The 11601-nt window shown below is 49.6% G+C and overlaps 1 protein-coding gene across 1 annotated transcript; it reads right to left on the bottom strand.

The window, feature by feature from the left end:
- Positions 1–1743: 1743 nt before the first annotated feature.
- IBA57 (iron-sulfur cluster assembly factor IBA57) lies at positions 1744–11200 on the bottom strand. Its single transcript, XM_032234588.1, has 3 exons — positions 10708–11200; positions 9079–9410; positions 1744–2155 (listed from the first exon to the last, which is right to left on the bottom strand). The coding sequence occupies exons 1-3, from the start codon at positions 10983–10985 to the stop codon at positions 1761–1763; spliced, it is 1005 nt and encodes a 334-aa protein (XP_032090479.1). The 5' UTR covers positions 10986–11200; the 3' UTR covers positions 1744–1760.
- Between the last annotated feature and the right edge of the window lie 401 nt (positions 11201–11601).

Raw genomic sequence — 11601 nt, 5'->3', positions numbered from 1 at the left:
GGCAAGAAGGAAGGCCGGATAGTGGGAAAAATAATTATTTTGGATGATTAAGCCACAAATAATATTAATCTAGAGCCGAGGTGGCGCAGTGGTTAAATGCAGCACTGCAGGCTACTTCAGCTGACTGCAGTTCAGCAGTTCGGCTGTTCAAATCTCACCGGCTCAAGGTTGACTCAGCCTTCCATCCTTCCGAGGTGGGTAAAATGAGGACCCGGATTGTTGTTGGGGGCGATATGCTGACTCTGTAAACCGCTTAGAGAGGGCCGAAAGCCCTATGAAGCGGTGTATAAGTCTAACTATTGCTTGCTATTGCTAATCTGAATTCAAAAGAATAATGTCTATACAGTAGTCGGTATAGGTTTAAAATTCTTTGGCTACTTTTGCCATTTGCAAATGGCGATCATGTGGCCCCAGGACATGGCAATAGTTGTAAATAAATGCCTATTGCCAAGCACTCGGATTTGGATCCTGTGACCATGGGGATATTGTAGTGGTTGTAAGTATGAGGACCAGCCATAAGTCACTTTTTTCAATGCTCTGTAACTCTGAACAATAGCTAAACAAATGGACGTGAGTTGAGGATTACCCGTAATATTTCCCCGATCAAATAAAGCGATGGAAATGAGGAATCCAAGTCGAATTATTTCTTTAACTTGGCAACTTTAAGAACTTGGCAACTTCAGTTCTCAGAATTCCCCGTGGTGGCTGGGGAACTCTGGGAGTTGAAGACCATACCACTTAAAAGTTGTCAATTTGGAGAAACACTTATCTAAAGGGGAAAGGAATCTCGGGAAGAGCCACATTGATAGCTATAACTGGAAACCAGTATCAAAAAATAGACAAGATAATAAATCTAGAGTCAGACAAATTGGGCAAAACTTACAGGAGTTTAAAATCTGTCCTTGATTGTTAGGTTTTGTTTCTCTGGAAGGAAGAAAAGGGAGGATGAGAGGAAGAATTGGTATTGGTATTGGTATTTTATTATTTGTATGCCGCCCTTCTCCGGGAGGACTCAGGGCGGCGAACAATTCAAGGGGGGAAAAAAGGGGAACATAAAAGACAAAATACAGATAATAAAAGTAGACAGCAGTCGCACAACCATACAAGTCGAGAGGGGAGGGGAACTCATCACCCCCAGGCCTGCCGGCAAAGCCAGGTTTTGACGGCTTTTCGGAAGGCCTGGAGAGAGGTGAGGGTCCGAATCCCTGCGGGGAGTTCATTCCAGAGGGCCGGAGCTGCCATAGAGAAGGCCCTCCCCCGGGTAATAGCCAGGTGGCATTGGCTGGTAGATGGCACCCGGAGGAGGCCAACCCTGTGAGATCTAATGGGTCTGTGGGAGATAATTGGCAGCAGGCGGTCTCTCAAGTACCCAGATCCAATACCATGAAGGGCCTTATAAGTTACGACTAGCACCTTGAAGCGTATCCGGAGACTGATCGGTAACCAGTGCAGCTCGCGGAGGATAGGTGTAACGTGGGTGTACCGAGGTGCACCCACAATCGCTTGCGCGGCTGCGTTCTGGACCAGTTGAAGTCTCCGAATACTCTTCAAGGGCTGCCCCATGTAGAGCGCATGGACGAAGCTACAACAATATTACTGTCAGAGAATAAATAATGATCTAAAATTTAAAAGTTTTTCATCAATGTCAAACTAGGCACCATCATAAAGGATTCTCCCTTTCAAAGCCACTCATTTTCAGAATTGTGAGAAGAGGAATCTAAAGAAAATAAACTTTGAGGCGTATTCAGTAGAAGGACCGGCTATTTATTGGCAGGTTGAGGCCACCATGTAGGAATGGATGCTGTGACCATTGCTTGCGAATCGTTGGAGATTTTGAGCCGCAGTGGCCCCTTCGTGGCCGCCAAACGTAGCAAGGCAATTCCGAACTCGTTCTCACCCGCGCGGAATTTTCCAGCCGATTTCCCCGATTCGGCCACAATTTCGGTACCTTCAGCAAGGCTTTCGAAAGGCATCGGAGGTGAGAACTGAATGGGCAGGAGCCGCTTCCGGATGACGCCCATGTGGTGAGTCCTAGCCGTCAACTCCTGGCCGATATAACAGCCTTTCGTGAAACTGACGCCGTTCAGATAAACCAGGTTGGACTCCAAAGGTAAAGCTGTCCCATACGGGAGGTCTTTCACGCCTTCAGGGATACCTGGAGGAAAACGAATCGGTATCATTGAATTACAGGATTATTTTGGTTCGGCAAGAGAGTCAATTCTGCAGAAAAGCATTTCATGGGAAGTAAACACTATGTTAGCAAGTCTTTGCACTGATATAACAGTACAGGCATTCCAAATGCTTTGTTTAGTGACAGTTCAAAGCAGGGATGAAATCCAGCAGGTTCTGGAGAACCGGTAGCGGAAACTTTGAGTAGTTTGGAGAACCTGCGAGACCGCCTACTGCCACACTCCTCCCAACGGCCGGTAAGATCCCACAGGGTGCGCCTCCTTCAGATGCCGTCAGCCAGACAATGTTGGCTGGCGGCTCCCCAGAGGAGAGCCTTCTCTGTGGCTGCCCCGACCCTTTGGAACGAACTACTCCCAGAAATCCAGACCTCACCCACTCTCATGGGCTTCAGAAAAGCTGCCAAGACCTGGCTTTTCCAGCAGGCCTGGGGCTGTTGACCACATTGTTGAGGTCCAGCCCTGACTGAAATGAATGTATCTGTGTTGTTTTTATCTTGTCTATTTTATTTTTATTTTTTCTTTTATTTTCTTTCCCCTCTCTGTAAGCCGCCCGGAGACCTCCGGGATTGGGCGACCTATAAATAAAATTAGACTTGAAACTTGAACTTGAAACCGGCAAATGCCACCTCTGGCTGGCCCCAGAATGGGGTGGGAATGGACATTTTGCAGTAAACTTCCCCTGCCATGCCCACCAAGCCACGCCCACCAAGCCATGCCCACAGAACCGGTAGTAAAAAAAAAATTGAATTTCACCACTGGTTCAAAGTTACAGCAGCACTGAAAAAAGTGACTTACGACCATTTTTCACGCTCACAAAAGTTGCAGCATCCCCCCATGGTCAAGCGATCCCTTTGTGTGGCTTTCTAACAAGCAAAGTCAGTGGAGAAGCCAGATTCACTTAACAACTTTGTGACTAACTTAACAACGGCAGTGATTCATTTAACAACTCCGGCAAGGGAGATTGTAAAATGGAGGAGCTGGGGGGGGGGAGGGGGGAATCACTGTCTAATTTAGCAACAGAAATTCTGGACTCAGTTATGTCCAAACAATTTCTCAACCCAGCCCACCTCACAGAGTTGTTGTGGGGAAAGTAGGAGGAACTGGTGAATCTAAGGCAGTGTTTCTCAACCTTGGCAACTTGAAGATGTCCGGACTTCAACTCCCAGAATTCCCCAGCCAGCATTCGCTGGCTGGGGAATTCTGGGAGTTGAAGTCCGGACATCTTCAAGTTGCCAAGGTTGAGAAACACTGATCTAAAATTTCTCAATACTAATCTCCGGTTTGGGGCTGGCGATCGACCAAAAGGAGGAGTTAACACACAGTGTTTCTTTTTTTAAAGGAAAATAAAAAAGGCAATATTTCTCAATCTCAGCAGCTTTAATATGCGTGGACGTCAACTCCCAGGATTCCCCCAACCAGCATCTTCTATATTTTCAGATAGAGAACTACAGAACACAAAACACAAAAACTTTAAAATCCTAAAACAGACACGCCACAATTGCACAGCACCACCGTCTAGACCTGAAGCCTCCGGAGCGGGAAAAAATCTCCTGAGGCCTCCGGAGGATGAAAAACCACCTAACACGCAAACCAGAAGTTCAGGAACAGACTTCCGGTTTGCCCTTTGGGCTGTTTTTCACCCTCCAGAAGTTTCTTCGAAGCCTCCGGAGTGCAAAAAACCGGCCCTACGGGCAATCCGGAGCTTCAGGAACAGACTTCCAGTTTGCTTGTAGGACCGTTTTTTGCCCTCCGGAGCCTCCAAGAGGCTTCCCTGAAGGCTCCGGAGGTCGAAAATCGGCTTTATGGACAAACTGGAAGTCACCATTCCTGAACTTCCAGGTTCCCCATAGGTCTGTTTTTTGCCCTCCGGAGACTCCTGAGGCCTCTGGAGGGCATCCAGGGAGGCTGTTTCCTAGAAAGCCTCTGGAGCCTGGGGAGGGCGAAAAAAAAGCACCGAAAGTGGAGGGAAGGTGCTGCTGGTCACGCGTGCATTTGTGTGTTGGTGGGTCGTGCGCATGGCATTATGGGTGTGGCCCACCCGCGCACGACCCCCCTGTGCTCTCCCCACTTTTGGCACGGGAGCCAAAAAAGGTTCACCATCACTGGGCTAGACTATATAAAGGCCTCCAAGAGCCCTTCCAACCAGTGGTGGGTTTCAAATTTTTTTAGAACCTCTTCTGTAGGTGTGGCCTGCTTTGTGGGAGTGGCTTGCTGGCCATGTGACCAGGTGGGCATGGCCAACTTGTAAAATGTGGTGAAACTCACTTAACAATGCTCTTGCTTAGCAACCAAAATGTTGGCTCAGAAACTCTGGCATTTGAAGCACGCAAGTCTTAAAGCTGTCAAGTTACAAAACCCTTTCACCCCTAACCCTTTAGGAAAAAAAAACCCAGGGGTGTTCAAACTTGACAGCTTTAAGACTTGTGGACTTCAACTCCCAGAATTCCTCCTCCAGTCATGTTGGCTCAGGAACTCTGGCATTGAAGTGTGCAAGTCTTAAAGCTGTCAAGTTACAAGACCCTTTCACCCCTAATAACCCTTTAGGCAAAAAACCCCCAGGGGTGTTCAAACTTGACAGCTTTAAGATTTGTGGACTTCAACTCCCAGAATTCCTCCTCCAGTCATGTTGGCTCAGGAACTCTGGCATTGAAGTGTGCAAGTCTTAAAGCTGTCAAGTTACAAGACCCTTGCACCCCTAATAACCCTTTAGGCAAAAAACCCCCAGGGGTGTTCAAACTTGACAGCTTTAAGACTTGTGGATTTCAACTCCCAGAATTCCTCCTCTCGCTCTTCATCTTGATGATGTGCGGATGGGCGGGGGGAGGGAGCTGGAACCAGTTCTAAACGGCACTGAAGATTTGTGCAACCTCTTCTGTAGAAGAGCTTAGAACTGGCAGGAACCCCACCCCTGCTTCCAACCCTATCATTCCACCCTCCGTTCCACTTCCCCAATTCCACTCCCGAATGCATCATCAACCACAGTCACAGCGATCCCTTGTTCCGGCCCCGTAAGCTCATCTCAAGGACCAGGCGACAAGGGAAGTCAAGGCCCTGGTCTCAGGTTGCTGCTGCTAAATGTCAGGTCTGTGATTCATAAAGCTCCTCTCGTCCGGGACTTAATATTAGACGAGGGAGCAGACCTGGCATGTATTACTGAAACCTGGCTGGGCCATGAGGGAGGAGTCCCCCTCTCAGAAATATGCCCAGAAGGGTTTCAGGTACTCCACCAACCACGACACCACAGAAGGGGTGGGGGAATGGCAATTATTATCCGGGAATCATTAGTTCCTCGCAAGATCCCTTCTCCGGAGACTGTCGGATGTGAGTCTCTCCTTGTGAAGTTGGACCTGGGGGGTCAAGTGGGCTTGTTTTTGACGTACCTACCTCCCAGCTGTGTCACCACAGCCCTGCCTGCGCTCCTAGAGTCAGTAGCCGGACTGGCGGTTGAGTTCCCCAGACCGTGACCCGTCAAAAGCGCGAACGTCATAAGCGCGCCGACAACACCGCGGCGCTAAAACCGCGATTTCAAAAGCGCGCCGACAACAGCGCGCCGACAACAGCGCGCCGACAGAAGCGCGATTTCATTTAAGGTAAGATTTACAGTTAGGTTTAGGGTTAGGTTGAGGGTTAGGTTGAGGGTTACGTTACAGCGCGCTTCTGTCGGTGCGCTTTTGTCGGCGTGCTTTAGGGCTAATTAGTCGCTCATTCGTCGCGCGGTTTTGTCACCGCGCTTTAGACACCGCGGTTTAGTCAGGCGCGCTTTTGTTGTGCGCGCATTTGTGGTGGAACCCCCCAGACTTATAGTACTGGGGGACTTCAACCTGCCATCTCTTGGTGAATGCTCTGACGGGGCCCAGGAGTTCATGGCTTCCATGGCAACCATGGACTTGACCCAGGTAATTCAGGGTCTGACTCATACGGCGGGGCACACACTCGACCTTGTGTTTCTCTCGGGGCAGTGGAGACGTGACCTGGAACTAAAGGGGATTGAGATCTCGCCCTTGTCATGGTCAGATCACTTCCTGTTGAGGCTTGATTTTCGGAAGCTGCTCCCCCACTGCAGGGAGGTGGAGCCGATTAAATGGTTCTGCCCCAGGTGCCTGATGGACCCATTGGGATTTCAGACGGAGCTTGGAGAGATACCTGACTCCCTTGCCCACAATCCGTCTGAGTCCTTGGTCGCTGCCTGGAACATAGGGTTCCACCACAAAACCGCGTTTGACTAAAGGGCGCTCGACAAAACCGCCTAGCTAATGTCATCACAGCGCGACAACAGCGCGGAGAAAAAAGCACGCTGTAAATGCTAAACATAAAATTAACCCCTAAACCTAACCCTAACCCCCCTAAACTTAATCCTAAACCTAACCCTTAACCTAACCCTTAACCTAACGCTAAACCTAATCCTAAGCCTTAGCCTAACCCTAAACCTAACCCTAACCCTTAACCTAACCCTAACCCTAACCCTAACCCTAACCCTTAACCTAACCCTAAACCTAACCCTTACCTTAAGTTGAATTGGCTTGCTTTCAAAGCGCTATTTAAAGCGCCCTTCTTTCTCCGCGCTCACTGTTGTCGCCCTGTGGATGACGTCAGCGATGCGGTTTAATCGGGCGCACTTTAGTCGAGCGCGGTTTTGTCGTGCCACGGGAACACAGCAGTGGCTGAGGCATTGGACCAGATTGCGCCTTTGCGGCCTCTCCGCAGCAGTGGATCCAGGAGGGCACCTTGGTTTACCGAGGAACTTCGGGAGATGAAGCGCCAAAAGAGACGCCTAGAGCGACGCTGGAGGGCTATTAACTCCGAATCCAACCGAACACTACTAAGAGCCTTCACTAGGACTTATCTAGTGGCGATACGGGTGGCAAAATGTGCTCATTTTCCCGCTCTTATTGCGTCCGCAGAATCTCGCCCGGCTGCCTTGTTTAGGATAACCCGCTCCCTCCTTAAAGGGAGGGATGCAGAGGAACCCTTACAGGGAAGAGCTGAGGAATTTGCCCAGTTTCTGTCGGACAATGTCATTCAGATTCGGACAGACCTAGACTCCATTTGGACAGTGCCAGTAGAGATGCCGAGGGAGGGTCTTGATCAAATTTTGTGGAGTGAGTTCCAGCTTGTCACTCCTGAGGAAGTGGACAAGGTCATGGGAGCGATGAGTGCCGCCATCTGTTTGCTGGACCCGTGTCCCTCCTGGTTGGTTTCGACCAGCAGGGAGGTGACACGAGGCTGGATCCAGAAGATTGTGAACACCTCTCTTCGGGAGGGATCTTTCCCGCAGGCTTTGAAGGAAGCGGTGGTGAGACCCCCCCTTAAGAAGCTTTCTCTCGACCCAGCTGTCCTTAAAAGCTATCGTCCAGTCTCCAATCTCCCTTTTGTAGGGAAGGTTGTTGAGAAAGTGGTGGCCTTTCAACTCCGACGGACCTTGGATGAAACGGATTATCTAGATCCCTTTCAGTCTGGTTTCAGTCCTGGTTACTGCACCGAAACTGCTTTGGTCGCGCTGACCGATGATCTCTGGCGAGCCAGGGATAGAGGACAGTCCTCTATCCTGGTGGTCCTTGACCTCTCAGCGGCCTTCGATACCATCGACCATGGTATCCTTCTGCGACGGCTAGAAGAGGTGGGAGTGGGAGGCACCGTCTTGCGGTGGTTCTCCTCTTACCTCTCTGGCAGGTCGCAGTCGGTATTGGTTGGAGGACAGCGGTCAACCCCTAGGCCCTTAAATACGGGGTGCCACAGGGCTCAGTCCTGTCCCCCCTCCTATTTAATATCTACATGAAGCCGCTGGGTGAGATCATTCGCCGGCACGGGATTAAATATCATCAGTATGCGGACGATACCCAGTTGTATCTGTCCACCCCGTGCCAACTCAGTGAAGCGGTGGAAGTGATGTGCCAGTGCCTGGAAGCTGTTAGGGTCTGGATGGGAATGAACAAGCTTGCACTCAACCCTGACAAGACCGAGTGGCTATGGATGTTGTCTCCCAAGGATAGTCCAGATACTCCATCCCTAAGCCTGGGGGGTGAAATTTTACGCCCCTCAGAGAAGGCCCGCAACTTGGGTGTCCTCCTGGACCCACAGCTGACATTAGAACACCATTTGTCAGCTGTGACCAGGGGAGCTTTTGCCCAGGTTCGCCTGGTGCACCAGTTGCGGCCCTACCTGGACCAGGAGGCACTTCGAATGGTCACTCATGACCTCGTCACCTCAAGACTCGACTACTGCAACACGCTCTACATGGGGCTGCCCCTGAAATACGTTCAGAGACTACAACTGGTCCAGAATGCAGCCACGCGAGCGATACTGGGTGTACCTAGATACACCCATGTTACACCCATCCTCCGCGAGCTGCACTGGCTCCTGATCGGTCTCCGAACACACTTCAAGGTTCTGGTTATCACCTTTAAAGCCCTACATGGCTTAGGGCCTGGATATCTACAGGACCGTCTTCTGCCACACACTTCCCAGCGTCCGATAAGATCTCACAGGATGGGCCTTCTCCGGGTGCCGTCAACTAGACAATGTCATTTGGCGGCTCCTCGGGGGAGGCCCTTCTCTGTAGCTGCTCCAGCCCTATGGAACGATCTACCCCCAGAGATCCAGACCCTCCCCACTCTCGCAGCCTTCAGAAAGTCTATCATGACCTGGCTTTTCCGGCAGGCCTGGGGCTGTTGACCTCTTGAATGAGGTCCAGCCCCACTACGGTTGAGTGTGTGTTGTGTTTTAACCTGCTTTGTCTTCTACCTTTTAAACTTTTTAGCATTTCTAAAATTGTCTTTTATGTAAGCCGCCTGGAGTCCTTCGGGATTGGGTGACATATAAATTTATTAAACTGAAACTTTCCACATTGCCATTCAGCTTCCTATAATGACTGGCGGCAGGGCACTCTTACCTTGTTGATACCTGTGCCGGTGGTAATCCTTCAGCTCTCCAAGCTGGCCTCCGGGGACGATCTCCAGAGGGTTGACATCCTTGTGGGCAATCAGCCTCCAACCCATAATCTTCACTCTGGGATCTGCAGTTAGAATCACCGCTTTGCCAGCCTGTTGCAAACTGTCTGATGGTTCTTTTGGAACGACGGCCCAGACAGAGAGGTCAGGACAGGGGGAGATGTCTAATTTCCTGCGGATCTTATAGAGCTTCAGGTGTTTCCGGAAGGAGTCCAGGAGACCCGCATCGCATTCCAACAAGACGCGCGGTTCTTCTTGCTTGTTTTCATGGAGCCTGAAAACCGAAAGGAAGAATTTGGCAACCTTCGTGGGGAAATCTAATTCTATTTCCTCCCTCCCCCAAGCAGGGGGCTTCCAAACCTGGTGATTTTAAAACTGGTGGACTTCAATTCCCAGAATACCTTTGAAAAGGTGAAACAGAATACTACAAGATCTGGAGTAAATTTTATCGATAGTTGGAACAGAAAGGAAGGTTCTAAAATAAGAAACGATTAAGATTAGTATTATGTATGTAACAGACTGAAAGTGGATAAGATAAACTTGAAAACAATACAGATAGTAGTAGGGTGTCTTTATATTTGTAAATACTGAATAGACCAAATGTAAATAAGCAAGGTTTATATGATATCTATCTTACATTTTAGTATTTATGACAAAGACACAGCCAGGATTGTTACAGTGTCCAATGTTTTATTGTCTGCTAAATAAAAATTCCCTCAGTTAGCTGGGGAATTCTGGGAGTCCATTAGTCTTAAAAGTTGCCAAATTTGGAGATCCCTGCTCTTTAGTGCAAGTTCCTCTCCCGGTAAGATAATGTGCTAACAATCTTAGGCTGTTTCCTGCAGAAGAATAGGCCAATGTGTTATGAAAAGGTACTGTGTTTAGGGATTGCTTGGTGGTTTCTGATCTAGGTGCTTTGCTTGCAAATGTTTCAGAACCCAGCTAGGGAACATCATTCAGTTCTTGGAGTGGAGTTGGTGGACAAGAGGAGGAGCAGGAGGAGGAAGATGGTGATCTGGGGTCCTTGGTCCTCTCCGAGCTTGGTTGTTGTTTTACAGACCTTTCCTAACCCAACTAGGTAACATCATCAGCATTAAAACGGAGTGGGCTTCTAGCTATGTCAACACTGGATGGCTTTCAGCAAAATAAAATAAAAAGATTAGAAAATAATACAAAACAACTAGAAAGCAAGAAAGACGAAGGGAATTCATGAAAGTCTTCTTTTTCATATGCATTTTAGTGTCACGTAGAATGGGCTTTGTAATACCTGCAATATGGGTTTCGTAGTACTTTTGCACTGGCTAACTCCAAAGAGTTTCCTTGTGTTTTCATTTGCCTTGAGAAATAAGGCAAATTACAATGCAAGAAAAACCCATTTTAGTTATTGCAACAGTACTACAAAACCCATATTGCAAGTATTACAAAGCCCATTCTACGTGGCCCTCAGCCACCCGTCTTTCCCAGAGCTCGGAAACGAGCCCTTCACTACAACTCCCATCGTCCCCTGCCGCAGATGGCGGCGGATGACGAGCGTCGCATTCCGGCCCCGGCTGAGGAGTAACCGTACGCACCTGTACGCGATGACGTCATAGAGGCACCTCCCCTGGACGTTGAGGGCGTGTGCGTAAAGCGCGCGCGGCGCGGCTCCGCCCACCTCTTCGAAAGGGGTCACGTCATTGGTGAGGAGTCCTTGGAGGAAAGGGAGCGTCTCGGGGCCTTGCAAGCGGAGGAGCGCGCGGTGGCTCAACGGGAAGCAAACGGCGGTGAACCTTATGTCGCCGCCGCCGCCACCCGAGTGCAAATTCCGCGGGAGACCCCGCCGCAGCGCCGCGCTCGCCCTCACCAGCATGGCGGCCTGGCGGAGAGCGCCCAAGGACCTGGAAAAGACCTCGGCGCCGCCATCTTGTGTATGGTCGAGGGTGGAGCGAAAGGGCGTGAGGCCGCTTTAGTCAAGTGCGCAAGCGCGGAGGCCCCTTTAGTTCGTTCCTTGGCCAACTGACGCAAAGGGGTGTGGCCAAGCTCCGCAGGTGGCTCATCATTGGCCGAGTGGTCCTTCCGGTCCCTGCCATCCACGTACTGAATGCGGAAGCGACTTGGGGCCTTTATTCCAAAGACTTATTTTATCGCATATTAACATTTCACATAGATTAGTAAAACATATCAACCTTTAAATGTGAGAAATACTATGTTCAAATACCAATGTCTAGGGCAGATGTCTTCAAACTTGGCAACTTTAAGACTTGTGGACTTTTAACTCCCAGAATTCTCCAGACAGCAAGTATCATCATTTAGTTAGGCTGTCTGGAGAAAAACAGATAGTGGATCTCTTCCAATACATGGCATAGAAAATATCTGGAGATTCTCAGTGATCCAAGCTATGGCTGTTCCAGAGGTGCTTCTTCCAACGGCAACCGGGCCTCTGTTTTTCCTTGAAGACTTTTTGCTTCTCATCCAAGAAGCTTTAG

Source organism: Thamnophis elegans, chromosome Z (genome assembly GCF_009769535.1).
Source record: "Thamnophis elegans isolate rThaEle1 chromosome Z, rThaEle1.pri, whole genome shotgun sequence".
NCBI lineage: Eukaryota > Metazoa > Chordata > Lepidosauria > Squamata > Colubridae > Thamnophis > Thamnophis elegans.
Note: the sequence above shows the minus strand (reverse complement) of the source record. Positions and strands in the feature narration are given on the sequence as shown.